Here is a 13,883-nt window from a genome sequence, read left to right on the forward strand (position 1 = left end):
TAGTTTTGGGTCAAATTTCACGGGATAGGATTTTTAGCTAATCTGAGGTGATTTGTAAGGTTATATTAATCCAATTTGGCAGATTTGGAATCCGATTAATCTGAAGCCTCGAAATAGAATCTTTGGGTGATCGATGGTAAATGAAGGTATTTGGGGCTGAAATTTCATAGGTGGGTATTTGGGGGTGTCTGTGATCAAATGATGTGGTTTGATCTGTATTTGAAGGGTTGAGTTCGTAGGAACAAAATGTTTCGAAATGGAATCTTGGTCTGATGAAAGGGCAAATGGGAAAGTCTATGGCCGAAACTTTATGAGTAGGTGTTTTGATGTGTCTAGAGTTTAATGATTTGGTTTGATCAGTTTGAATGTGTTAAAATCAAGAGAATCCAGGTTCCTAGTGTTTAGGTTAATGAGAGGTATCGAAATGGAATATTTGTTTGATGGATGGGTGAACGGAGGAGTCATGAGTTCAATCTTTCATGGGTAGGTGTTTTGGGGGGTCCTGGGTCTAATGGTTGTGTCTGATCTAATAGTTGAGGTGTAAGTGGGGTTGATCGGGGCCGTCGAATCAATATCGAGCAGGTTTAACGATGGATCTAAGAGATTTCAAGGTGAAATTTGGGATTTTTGGGTTTTTCAGGAAGGTTGGATGAGTTTGATTAAATGTTTGGGGTAAATTGTAGGTTCTCGCGGTGGATCGAACAAAAATCAGGGGTTGATAGTCATCTACAAATTATTATTTTTTGGGTAATTCTCCAAAACCCACCGTCACTTTTTATGAATTCTCTTAAATTCACCATAAATTTTCAAAACGTCCAAAAGTGAGATAATGGTAAAACCTTCATTATCTCTTTCTTCGCTTTCTTCCTTTTCAATGGCTTCTCCCTTTGCTCTACCGCCAGCGGGGACAATGATAGCGTTCTTGGAGTGATTCATTCATGAAAATGAAACTGAAACAAGACCAGGCGACGACGACGACGCAAGCCTATTAAGAGGCCTCGAGTTACAAGGGACAATAGATTTCGTCCGCACCGCTGCTGTTGCCAAGGATTTCGGCGGTATCGTTGAAGCAAAGCCGCTAGCGGTCACCATGCCAGCCTATCGAGAAGACGTAGTTAGAGTAATCATAGCAGCTTCCAGGTTCGCCCATCTCACGGTCGCTGCAAGGGGTAACGACCACTCCATCAATGGCCAGGCTATGACGAACAAAGGGCTGGTGATCGACATGGGGTCCATGGAAACTCAGATTGAGGTGGTGAGGTTTGGCGACTCGGCTTACGTCGACGTTGGAGGGGGAGTGCTGTGGGAAGATGTACTCAAACGGTGCGTATGGGGCTTCCTCTTTAGACGAAAAACATTTCAAACACTGCATTTCTTCCTCTTCGATGGGCTTATCCTGTCGAACGGTCATGCACGTCCAAAACACCTCATCGTACCAGAAACTTTTACAAAGCAATCTGATCACAACGGAAAAGGGGGATCGGACTAGATAAGAACGAGGGACTGGTGGCCGACGCGCATCTGTTGCCGACGACTGTAGTGGGTGAGAAAACCGGAGTCGTGATAATTATTCTCTCCGACTTTTCTGTTTGCTCTGCCACTCTCATACTCCAAGAGAGGAAGAGGAAGTAGGGGGTGCGAAGTTAGGGCAATGCCTGTTTCTTCTGTTGTTGTATCTATTGAAGAAAATGGTTCTCTTCGTTCTTTCAAACTAACAGAATTGACATTCTTAGCTTCACTGATGCCGAAGAAGGAGATCAGAGCCGACCGATTGTCAAAGCTCATCCCGTTAGTCATTATCTCCTCTTGGATGTTTTGGTCATAAATGAAGTTGACTTGAATCCATCGCCACCGCTATTTGGGACGATGAACAGTAGATTACCCATAAAATTATGTTTAATAAGGCTGATTTGTCATTTAAGGGTATTTTGGTCATAAAAATTATATTTGTGTTGGCGTAGATAATTTTTGCTAAATAAATATTAATGATACTTTGATGGATGGTGAGTTTTAGGAAATAAAAGCTTAGTGATATAATGAGTTTTGAACGTTTTAAAAAATTATTATGAATTTAAGAGCATTCATAAAAAAAGTGATGGTAAATTACAATTTCCCTTACTTTTCTTGCAAAACCCTAGAAAATGACAAAAGAGAAGCAAATGATTCATAAAAAAGTTTTTATGTTACTAGGAGATATTTTGAAGTCCGGAGGATTTAGATAGTTTTCATAACTAAAGGTAAACAAATAAAGCAAGGGTAAAGGCAATGCCATCGGGACGGGCCAATGACCTAAGATCGAAGTTCAATAAGGATTTCGTGCAACATCAGGGTCTGGGGATGCTGTGTCTTGTCCATTTTTGATTTAAGCATACCGTGACCTGCCTTGCCCGTGATGTTAGCATATGCAAAAAATAAAGAAAACTTAGAAATGGTACTTGAGCTAAGGTGTGTGTGTTTTGCGAAGGCTCCGTGAGGAACACGGTGAAGGGATCAAGACTTTCGAGCTTTGATATTTATTTCTCCTTTCTTCCCGATTGGAATTGGGTATATGTACTATCAGTTTCGTGCCCTAACCCCCACCCATCCTCTCTCTCTCTCAAGTCTACATCCTTACAAGTGAAAGGAAAAAGATCCTGAATAAACCCTAAAACATGTCTGGGATGTATGGTCCTGGGGGCGACGAATCTGCTCCACCTCCCAGAGGTGGTGGTGGTGGCTATGGCGGTGGCAGTGCTGGTGGAGGCTATGGATCTGGCAGTGCTGGAAACTATGGAACTGGCGGTGGTAGTGGCTATACAGGTGCTTCTAGCGGGGGCTATGGAGGTAGCGGCGGCGACGGGGGTTACGGAGGCAGCGGTGGCGGTGGTGGAGGCTATGGAGGTGGTGGGGGTTATGGGAGTGGCGGTGGAGGTAGAGGTGGCGGTGGGGGTGGATATGGCGGGGGCGGAGGCGGAGGCTATAGTGGTAGCGGTGGTGGAAACTACGGTGGTGGTGGCGGTGGAGGGGGAAGAGGAGGAGGAGGATACGGAGGGAATTCACAAAATCGAGGTACTTAAATCTCTTTTTTTTTTCTTCGCAGGTTTCGCTGAGTTTATGTTATTTCTGTTATTTATTTTTAATCTAATTTACTTTTCTGCTTGCAGGCGGTGGTGGCGGATACCAAGGAGGGGATCGCGGCAGTAGAGGTGGAGGTGGTGGTAACAGAGGCGGCGGTCGTGGCGGTAGCGGTAGAGAAGGAGATTGGCTCTGTCCCAACCCAAGGTGCTATCTTTCATCCTTCCTTTTCCCGGTTTATTGTTCTTTTCCTCTGCAATTTACTATGCGTTATTGGAATATGTGCTGAAGTTCTGGTTGTTTGAATTTGTCCTTCCATTCATTTCCCTCCGTAACTTGTGTTGACTTTGGATACTTTCGATCTTATTTTTTGTAGTTGTGGGAATCTGAACTTTGCAAGAAGAGTTGAATGCAATAAATGTGGTGCGCCCTCTCCAACTGGAGCAGGCGATCATGGTGGTAGTGGCGGTGGTTATAACAGAGGAGGAAGCGGAGCCGGACACGGTGGGCACCGTGGTGGTAGAAACGGTGGTTATGGTGGTAGAGACGGTGGTGGAAGAGGTGGCTCTTATGCTGGTGGTCAAGGAAGAGAAGATGGTAATTATGGTCAGATGGCTCCGCCTGCATCGGGATCCTATGGTGGTGGTAGTGGAAATTATCCTCCTCAACCGAATTCTTATGGTGGAAATAGTAATTATGGAACGGAGGCAGTTCCTCCTCCTACCAGCTACACTGGTGGTCCTAATTCGTATCCCCCATCCTATGGTGCCCCTCCAAATAGTTATGGTGGCGATGCCCCAGTTGATACACGCGGAAGTGGTCGCGGAGGTCCACCAGGTGCGTATGATGGTGGATATGGTGGTGGCCCCCGACACTCAGGTGGTGGCTATGGTGGTGCTCCAGCTGAACCTCCAGCTAAGATCAAGCAATGTGATGAGAATTGTGGGGATTCCTGCGACAACTCAAGAATCTACATCTCCAATCTGCCACCGGATGTGACTACTGAAGAGCTAAGAGAGCTTTTTGGGGGGATTGGCCAGGTATGTCTGTGTTTCTTGCACTCTGCATTTTCATTTTCTTGGGACAAAGGGCCATTCAACATTTTAGCCTACATTTGTATTTTGTGTTTTATGCAGATCTATTTGTTTGTGTCCTGATTAAAATAGTCTATAATGTACATTTGTGTTTTGGTTTGTCTAGGATAAATGAAATCCCAAAGAAATTGTTTAGATATTATTTCATTGATTGAATCAGCTATCATTATATATGTCATTGAAAGAGCAACTGAGTTACAACAAGAAGACAACAGAAGTAAAAGAAAAATTCACACATTTAGCATGTCTTTTGTCTTCTTGGTGTTTCTTCTAGTTGATCATATAAATAGGATGGCAGTAATGGGGCATCTACAAACTTCTGCACGAGGATGAGGAGGATGCCCCAAGTTCAAAAGCTTGAGAAAACAATGAATAGAAAATAAAGCTTTGATTATGCATTAGTAAAATTCGTCCCTTTTGTAACCTGAAAATTACTTTCTTGGCCATGCTGATCAACTATGCAATACTGATAGTTGCTCTTGTATTTCCTGTTAGAGAGAGTACCTATGCTGAGTTGAGCAGATTACCTCAACTACTTCTTGGTACTCAATAACCCACAAAGATGTAATACTGGTAGTGCAAAGGAATAATTGTTCACAGTAGCCTAATCATGATAGTCCACAGCAATGTTTTAAAACGTGGAGGCGTGACACGAGGCGTTCCACTACCTAGAGGCGTGAGGCGTGAGGTGTGGTTCAGAACGTATGAGGTGTAAGCCTCCTGAACACAAGCCTCCTTGAGAGGAGGGGAGTGAGGAGGAAGGAGGAGGAAGAAGAAGAGGAAGGGGGATCTCATTTTTCTTTATTCTTATTAAAAATCTTTTATAGTAAGAAGAATAAAGATGCATGACACTAATTGAAACTTGAAAGGGGGGTCTTGTCCAGTGATTTAAAAGGCACACCTCAGGCGAGCGCATAGGCGAATCGCATTTTAGGTTATGCGCCTTGTATAGGTCCTAGGCGCAGCTCTTTCAAAAGGCGTACGCCTGGTGCGCCTAGGCATGCACTTGATGCACCTTGCGCCTCAGTCCAGGCGTGCGCCTTTTGAAAATTTGACGCTTTTTTGCTTTTTTTGAACATAGCGGCTGGGTTCGCTCGCTCACCGAAGCTCTGAGAACCCCCTAATTGCTAATGTTGTTCATTCATTCATCCTAATAAAATATTTTCTTAAAAAGCAATTAAAATTATAAATTCATAATTTTTGTGAGGGAACTAAGAATTGAACACCTAACATGGACTTGTTTGGGCTTGCCTCGAGGGGTGTGGCACAAAGGAGGCTCATAGAATCAGGGATGTAATATGTTTTACATTACATTAGCTACTTGAAGTAATGCAATTGAGTAAAAAAAGAGATTAGAGGATTTACATGCTTGAAAATGTTTTATATCTTTGATTTTATTTTTAAATTCTCATTTGAATATGCTTTACGTCTTATGTTTTTGTATTTTAATTTTAGATAATAGGTTTTTTAAAACATTTATTTTAAAATTTAAGTTTATATTTTTTTTAATATTATGTTTAATATTTTTTTTATTTTTTTGGCTTTTTTTTAATTTTCTGATTTTCTTTTTGAAAACTTAGCATTTTTTTGTATTTTTGTGCCATGCTTCAAAAAGGTGCACGCCTCGCCTTGCACCTTGCGCCTCAAGCTCAAATTGACCTCTGTGTCTTTTTTATGCCTTGCACTTTTAAAACATTGGTCTTGTCGAAGCGGAGGCGAGCGCCTCTTGCACCTGAGGCGTATGCCTCAGAGGTGTCAGTGTCTCTGGCATACGCCTCAGGGCATTTTGGGAGCACCTCCAGGCGTACGCCATCCACGCCTTTTTAAACACTGATCTGCAGTTCAACACCTCAACTATAACACTTGCAAATTAAAACGAATAACATGTCTGACTACTTTCTGTGCTTAGGTTACTCAATTACATATTCTTCTTTGACCATTAAATTTATGCTTACTTGATTTATTTATGGTAATGCTTCAATTTTTCTGTAGGTTGGTAGAATCAAGCAAAAGCGAGGATATAAGGATCAATGGCCTTGGAACATAAAGATATACACAGATGACCATGGGAACAGCAAAGGAGATGCAGTTCTGTCTTATGAAGATCCCTCTGCTGCCCATTCTGCAGGGGGCTTTTATAATAGTATGTTCTAGAGAATGCCTTTTAGTAATGCCACTTGTGTTTATTGTTATTATTATTATTATTATTATTGATCAGTAATTTGTGTTTATTAAATTCTATAATTGGAACTCATTCTATCATTATTTATCAGATTATGATATGCGGGGTTATAAAATCAGTGTTGCAATGGCAGAGAAATCTGCACCAAGGGCTCAACCAGCCTATGGTCATGGGTATCTCTCTCTCTCTCTCTCTCTCACACACACACACACACACATTTTCTGAAATTCTCTTTCTAATTTGTTTTCATATGTCAATCCTGCTGTTCTCGTGTTAACTGCTAACTACCAGTAGAATAGTTGCAATTTTTTTTTTTTTTTTAATTACATTGCACAGGCTGTGATTGGTATGTCACCAGGTTTTTTTTTTTTTGTTTTCTGGTAATTGGTTATCATTTGAAACTGACCTTTATGTTCGCTTTTTTCTGGAATAATTGCAATATGCAGTTGCTGCGGACACATTCATTCTCTGTAGCCTATTGAGGCATACATTATTGAGTGTTTATACTTGTATTGAAATGTAATGGGTAACTCATGGTCACTGTTTGAGACCAATCCAGATGTTGAGTTGTTGACCTGCCAAGGCTGATTGTCCATGCTTTGATGTCTTGATCGGCCCATGTGAATATATAATTGGAAAATAGAGGGATAAAATGAGCAGTAGAAAAAAAAAACATTTGGGTAGCTTTTCAAACTTGTTCAATTGATTTTGTAGGAAAAATAATTGATGATTTTACTTAGCAATAGCATAAAGGACAGGGGGTTGACCTGTTCTGGTTTAAGGCATTAATGATGGTTTAAATTGTTAAACCATCTGATTCATTTTAAGTTTCAGAATATTGATTTATGTGGTTTAGAACATTGATTTACTGGTTCTCAAAATGGTTAGTATGGTTTAGAAAATTTACTAACTTCTTAAGAAAATGACAATGCATTTTTAGAACCATGCAATTCTTACTCTATACATTTTGCTAAATGTTCTTGGTTGTATTTTAAACCACACAATACTGCAGAAGTTGTTCAGTTCATGGTTTATTTTTTGATCAAACATGTGAATACGAATTTTTTATACTTCTCCTATCAATGACTTTTGATCACAAGGTCATTTTTTATCAAAATTCTATAAGCTTAAGCTGTTGTAAATATATCATGTTTGCATCAGTGAAACATATCTGGGTGATAACACATTTTCTGTAACCATGGTTTGTTGGTTCCAAAACCACTGAAAATGTGGCTGAACAAACAAAATAGGTTTCATCATTTTAGAACTAGATGGAATGCCCCTGTTAACTTAGCATGATGCATGGACAGGAATGCCACAGTTATGTGCATTTTTCGAACTGTGGGTCTTCGTGCAAGTGCAATGGATACTACTAGGCGATTGTACTGAAAATTCTCTTTCATTTGCTTAATGAAGTTTGGTAATTGGTGTACTTGGGTTAGATAAGTTTTGATATTGCATACTATTTTTTTTTTCAATTATTGTTGTTGAGATGGTTGTTTTACTGGGTTACTTTCTTTCATGATTAACCACTAGTTCTTTTTATGGTTAATGATTTCAATCCACTTTCTTTTATGGGTAATGGTTTAGATCCTCCATTTAGCTTCAGAAGTGGTTAGACTTGAGCTTATGGAGTGTTTCGAATGCCGGTGAAGGACACAGCTTAAAGAAATTTCATTTTATTTTATTATGATTTGGAGGTCTTCACCTTGATAAACTCTTTTCCTAAGGTTTCTTCTGAATAACCATTTATTTTGTCTTACTTTATCAGGGTTTCCGTTTTATCTTGCTTTACAAAGCTTTCTAACACTAGTTGGAAATTAAAATCCCTAGCTCATAACCAGCTTTAAGGTTCTATATTTTTTAGAAAACGAGTCTCAGTTATGATAGCCATACTTGGCTTGTCTTCCATTGCAATATTCCAGAAAGAGAGCTTTACCTGACTATGTCTTCATGCATGTAAAAGTGCATGATTGCACGGATTCCACTTGCTGACATTGACAAATTTGTCAGGTAAGTGCACTGTGCATATCTGATGTGTTGATCTGCAAATTGCTGTTGAAGTTGCAACTTATACAGGTCATGCAATGATTGAATTTCAGTACCAAATTAGGCCTTTCAAATTCTTGAGAAATTAGATAACTTCTATATTCTAGAAGTGATGATCTAGCAAGTAGCTAGTGATTTCTTAGCAGTACCAGTCAAGATTTGGATCATAACCCCATCATACTAGGAGGTGTTGGATAAATGTTAGAAATCATGGTTGAGGGGGTGATATGACTAACTTTAAGGGCCAGAAAAGGTAGATGAGCATTGTCAAGATTAATCTTGATGGCTGAAAGTTATGCTGTGTCTAAGATGAAATAAGGTACAATAATTATTATGTGAAATCCTGCTTTTTGTGTGTTCCTATAAAAAAAGCTCAGATAGGTGTTCTGTGGTGATCTCATCCTAATCTTGATGGGTAGAAGTGTTCATGTGTAGGATGAAGTACAATAATTTGAATTGATGTGTTTCTATCAGATACTTGGACATGGCAGGAGCAATCAGAAAAGATGGATGGGATTTTTTTTTCCATTTGTAAACATGTCTGAGGAAAGATGGTTGTAATGCATATTTTGATTGGTCAGATTAATCATTTAAGACTTGGGTGATATAATTCTCATTTATCTGTTGATGCCAAAAATGTTCATATGGACGGATAGGTGATTTGTTGACTTTTGCGTATTAAATGATAAATGATGAGGGGTTGGGAATACTTTTCTGGTGATGAAATTGCTTAGAGGAAGGTCATTGAAGGAAGGGGACTGTGCATGTGTAGTTTGGGTGCCATATGAAACGAAATCATTTCATTTTTCTCAATAATTTTTTGATCTACTATCATCACTTGAAATTGGAACCATTTTAGTTGTTAAGAAGCAATAGATATCTTTTCTTGAAATCTTGAAATATGGACTTCCTTTTATATCTAAATGGCTCTATGTTAGATTTTAAAATTCTTTTCCTAATTTCATTGGAGAGCCGTAGTGGAATTATTTCATTCCAGATACTTTCGAGATGTTCAGTGGTTTAGAAAGTTATTTCTATTATGATGGCAAGTGAATGTTTCTAGGATTTCATGATGGTAAAAGCAGTTCCTGCAGGGCATGGCATTTCCTGTGACTTGTTCTGGGATAAGAACAGAGTATTTAACATGATTATATTTAGTTTTCTTGATTTAGGGTGTATATGAAGCATTTGTGGATGGAGGGTTATATAGGTGATCAAAGTATTAGTGTCAATTCTTTCTGTTTCGTTTCTATCCAGTTAACTATCTCTTCCCTGTATCTGGGCTTCTTAGGTTGGAGAACATTTTAATGACCTAAAATTAGATTCACTGAACAAGTTTCAGTTGGTGGAAGCAAGGCCATAACAAAAGTGGTAGACTTTCGTTGATGACTAAAGAAAAGACTTACATCTTAACCTTCCTCAATCTAATAGCTTGCCAATAAAGGAACTTTTATGGACCTACTAGTTCTTTATGTAGGACATGTAGATAGTGCACTATTAAACTGTAATCAATATAGAGCTAAGGACTACCTTTTTATGCCTTTTTAAATAAACAGATGGGTAGTAAGTACACTCTTTTCTCTTCAATAAAAAATTACATTCTTTCTTTGATTTTATTATGAAGAAGGTACATCCTTTTGCTGATAAAAAAAGGTACATTCTTTTGTTTCCTTGACAAAAGGAGCAAGATCTTAACCTTTAAGGGAGGGGTAAGCTGAAACAGAAGATGCAGCATGGATGAATGAACAAACTGTGTTTGTGTGTGTGTTTATATATACACTGTATTTTTCTAGATAGTTTTCTGATTTCCTTGCTCATCCGAATAAAGTATTTGTGTGTCTATATATACACAGTATTCTGCTAGATAGTTTTCTGATTTCCTCGCTCATCTGAATTAAAGTATTTATGTGTGTATCTATATATATATATATATATACATACACAGTATTCTGCTAGATAGTTTTCTGATTTTTTTTATCAGTAACAGTGAAATTTTTTTAATGATAAAAACAAGATTACAACGGGGTGGAGCTAAAAGGTCTTAACTCCAGTTACCCAAGAACTTTCTGATCTTGTAGTGATTACAAAACAGCCCAGAATAATGTGTCTCTATTTACCCCTTGCCTAGCTAGACCATCAGCCAATGCATTTGCACTTCTCTTTATCCAATTACATTGAATTTCCATGTCCCTGGTTAACCATTTATATTTCCTCTTTTCATTGCTGATTTCCTTGCTCATCTGAATAAATAATTTGTGTATGTGTCTATATATACACAGTATTCTGCTAGATAGTTTTCTGATTTCCTCGCTCAACCGAATTAAAGTGTTTATGTGTGTATCTATCTATATATACACAGTATTCTGCTAGGTAGTTTTCTTATTTCCTTGATCATCTGAATAAAGTATTTGTGTGTGTCTATATATACACAGTATTCTGCTAAGACTTTACTGATTTCCTCACTCATCTGAATAAAGTATTTGATTATTTGCAGTAGATGCCAAAGCTAGAAAATATTTTTTTTGGAAAGAAGGTATTGCGTTTCATTACAGTGAAAAGTATAAGCCCATGTAGACCGGCAATATACAAAATTATGACAGATTAACACTCCTGTTTACAAAATGATCTGAAGGCCATTACCTAATGTTTCTCCCAGCTTTCTGGAGTCCTGGGAGGTTTGAACTGGTTATGGTCCTGACCTTTGGTATTTTTGCACACAGTGGCCACCCTCAGACTCAAATCCATGTTCTCATGATTAATAGAGGTTTTACCCTTCTTAATCAAGTAATGGCCCCTCCTGTTGACATGAGAACATGAGATCCATGATAAAAAAATGGTATCCCCTGGAATGGCTTATGTACTGTCAGCGGCCAGCTAAGAGCAAAACATGCCTTTGAACCTGCTAAGCACCTCCTCTTTAGAGCTATGTTTTGCCTTCAAGAAGGCGGGTGTGGATCAAGTTGTTGATAAGCTCTAGATAGTTTGAATCTTGCTCTTATTCTGTACTTTTCCTTATTTCTATTTAATAAAATTGCGTAACCTGTTATTACTGATCAAACGAGGAGAAACAAACCTGGTCCTCTTGTTTCTCCAAGCCACTTAACGAGTCAATTACTGAAAATCATTATTTAAATCTTTTGTCTTGATAATTATCATTATTTAAATCTTTAAATGCTAAAGTATTGTTGTTATTGACCAATGTTTGGATTTTAATCTCCCCTCAAAGATGTGGTCCCAAATCCTTTGTGGCCCTTAAAAAATAGCATAATTGCACTTGCTAATTCCCTCAAGATTTCTTTTTCCTGTTGGTTCCATATTATGTGAGGAACAGCCATCAAAACGGGCTACTCATATACAGAAGGAAATACAAAATCTATTCTTGTAAACACTCTGTGGTCACTAATGGTAAAAAAATTACAACTCTTTTGATGTTTTGTGTGTCTCTATTGTCTGGAACTTGCTAATTTAGGGCCTTGGAGAATTTATGGTTTCTTTTCCCCTGTGGTGGGGGTTGAGTGTTTAAGACATTTTTAACTTCTGTAGTGAGCCAGATGAATTACATGATTCCTATGCAGTTTGGCAAGCTTTCTGCTAGTTTGTCAAGATTTTTTTAATATTGCTTGTCTGTTCTTTTCCATTTCATATTTGTTTTGATTAGATATTTTCATGGGATGAACCAATTTCCTATTCAGGAAAGTTCATGTTGTGTAATCAGATTGTAACTTTGAAACGTTTATTGGTAAAATACAATTGCTGATTGTGTAATGAGATTGTTTTGATTAGATATTAAAATACAATTGCTGCTTATGCCTTTGCATCATTCAGAAGTCAAAAGCTTCTAGGCTGTTGCCAGTTTGAGGAACCACATGTTAATAAAAGCTTTTTGTCAGGAACAGTGGTGGTGGTAGAGGTGGATATGGCAATGGTGGGGACAGACGCAGGGATGGTGGAGGTTCTGGTCCAGATAGGCATTATCATGGTGGGCAGCGCTCACGTCCATATTGATTGAACATTGGCTCTGCTTTATTGTACTAAGAAATGTGATGAGGGAATTCTAAATCTATTCCTGTTCGCGGGTTTGTTTTCATACAGGAGAGTAGGAGACTAAGAGGTAGGTTGTTCGCTTTCTTGGGCAAAACCTAACCTTCTCCTTCTATCATTTATCTTATTTCTACAGGTTCAAGGGGTCTTGTTTCTTTAAGATGGGGATTAATTTAAACCATGTGAATGTTTTTTTAGAGGCAAGTGGATAATCTCCAAATTGCTGCTAAGGTAGGTTGAGATTTTCAGGTGAGTGCTACTCTTTCAAAATTTTGTCGTTATGCTTGGGCATCAATTTGAAAGATGGGTGCATTGCATGGCTTTGCATGCATGTTTCTGTACTTGAATTATGTAGCATTGAATAGATGATTGTGATTGCATCCCAAGCAGGATTTTTTCACCCAAAGCTATATTCTTTTTAAGCCTGCATGCCAGTGCCATGTATCCTAATTCAATTGTTAGGTCAGTTGATTGGAGACCTGGCTTCTCAACGGCATTTGTTCCGTCTCAGTTTACTCCTGAGGCTAAGGTGTTAGTTGTTCCTCCATAGCTTTCCTAAAACTTGAAGGAAAAAGATTATTCATGCGCCCTGAAAAATATCTCAACTAGTGAAATAGATGCTGTCATTTCCCAAATTCGCGATATGGTTGATTATTAGGCAGGTGTCAAGGGCAAGTTCCACGGTTCCTTTTTCCACTTTCCATCAAAATGTTTGTTGGAACTTGGATCTATTCAAGATTCACCGTGTCCTTTTGGTACGTACCCTAAGCAACATCCTGTCAACTAGATTGGCTTTCCTCCCTCCAACATGTCATTGCTACATGGCCTTGGATAAAAGGAGATCATCTGGATTATGTATGATTCAGGGGACTAGGGGGGACTTGCCCTCTGGGATGGAGCTCGGTTCCTTTTGACCTCGGTCAACAGCAGTGCGTTGCATGCTCAAATTCAAATGTTGGACTGTTGAAGTGTTACCGACTTTGAACGTCAGTTTTGGCCACCCAGAAGTCTTCATTTTCGGTTGTCATGCCAGTTGCAATGGCTTATTGTGATTTGTGAGCGCTATTAATCCATTTGATACTGGCTTGCGGTGTATTTACTATTTTAGGAGGGAACAAAGATATTTACTACGTAGGTTTAGGTGTCTACTGGTCTTGGAAGTCTCAATTTTGTAGACGATTATGTTGACACACACTACTATTTTTTTATGCACGAAAGGTCGGTTTTATTGCATCTCTGAAGTTTCAGTTTACAACCCTCCCCCCCGTTGTCATTGTCGATTTGTACGAGTATCTCCAGCGTCAAACCGGGAGTGTGCGGAATATTTTATATGATGTTACATGGCCAGTAAACTTTGCTAGAAATTACCTGGCGGTTGGGTGTATGGATAAACATGATTATGTTGATGATTGATGATGATGACGATCTTTCGTCGACCTGAGTTTAAATCATTTACTCTGAAT

At 38.8% G+C, this 13,883-nt stretch overlaps 1 protein-coding gene across 4 annotated transcripts; it reads left to right on the plus strand.

The window, feature by feature from the left end:
* The first annotated feature begins 2,531 nt into the window (after positions 1-2,531).
* Positions 2,532-13,653, plus strand: TAF15B (TBP-associated factor 15B). Of its 4 annotated transcripts, none has more exons than XR_736088.3 (7): positions 2,532-3,048; positions 3,144-3,261; positions 3,431-4,094; positions 6,141-6,291; positions 6,422-6,503; positions 12,270-12,490; positions 12,619-12,820. XR_736088.3 is itself a non-coding variant. In XM_010266250.3 (6 exons), the coding sequence occupies exons 1-6, from the start codon at positions 2,652-2,654 to the stop codon at positions 12,382-12,384; spliced, it is 1,527 nt and encodes a 508-aa protein (XP_010264552.1). In that variant the 5' UTR covers positions 2,532-2,651; the 3' UTR covers positions 12,385-12,820. The 4 variants fall into 4 exon arrangements, 2 of the variants coding, with proteins under 2 accessions (XP_010264552.1, XP_010264553.1); XR_016082856.1 differs by having other exon boundaries at positions 2,533-3,048; positions 12,276-12,490; positions 12,619-13,653; XM_010266250.3 differs by having other exon boundaries at positions 12,270-12,820.
* Positions 13,654-13,883: the final 230 nt, after the last annotated feature.

Source organism: Nelumbo nucifera, chromosome 2 (assembly GCF_055504915.1).
Source record: "Nelumbo nucifera cultivar China Antique chromosome 2, China Antique-T2T, whole genome shotgun sequence".
Taxonomy (NCBI): domain Eukaryota; kingdom Viridiplantae; phylum Streptophyta; class Magnoliopsida; order Proteales; family Nelumbonaceae; genus Nelumbo; species Nelumbo nucifera.

Coding starts and splice junctions, on each gene's coding strand:
- TAF15B (XM_010266250.3), top strand. CDS start 2,652: ATGTCTGGGATGTATGGTCCTGGGGGCGACGAATCTGCTCCACCTCCC. Junction 3,049..3,143: donor AGGGAATTCACAAAATCGAG/GTACTTAAATCT, acceptor TTCTGCTTGCAG/GCGGTGGTGGCGGATACCAA. Junction 6,504..12,269: donor CAACCAGCCTATGGTCATGG/GTATCTCTCTCT, acceptor GCTTTTTGTCAG/GAACAGTGGTGGTGGTAGAG.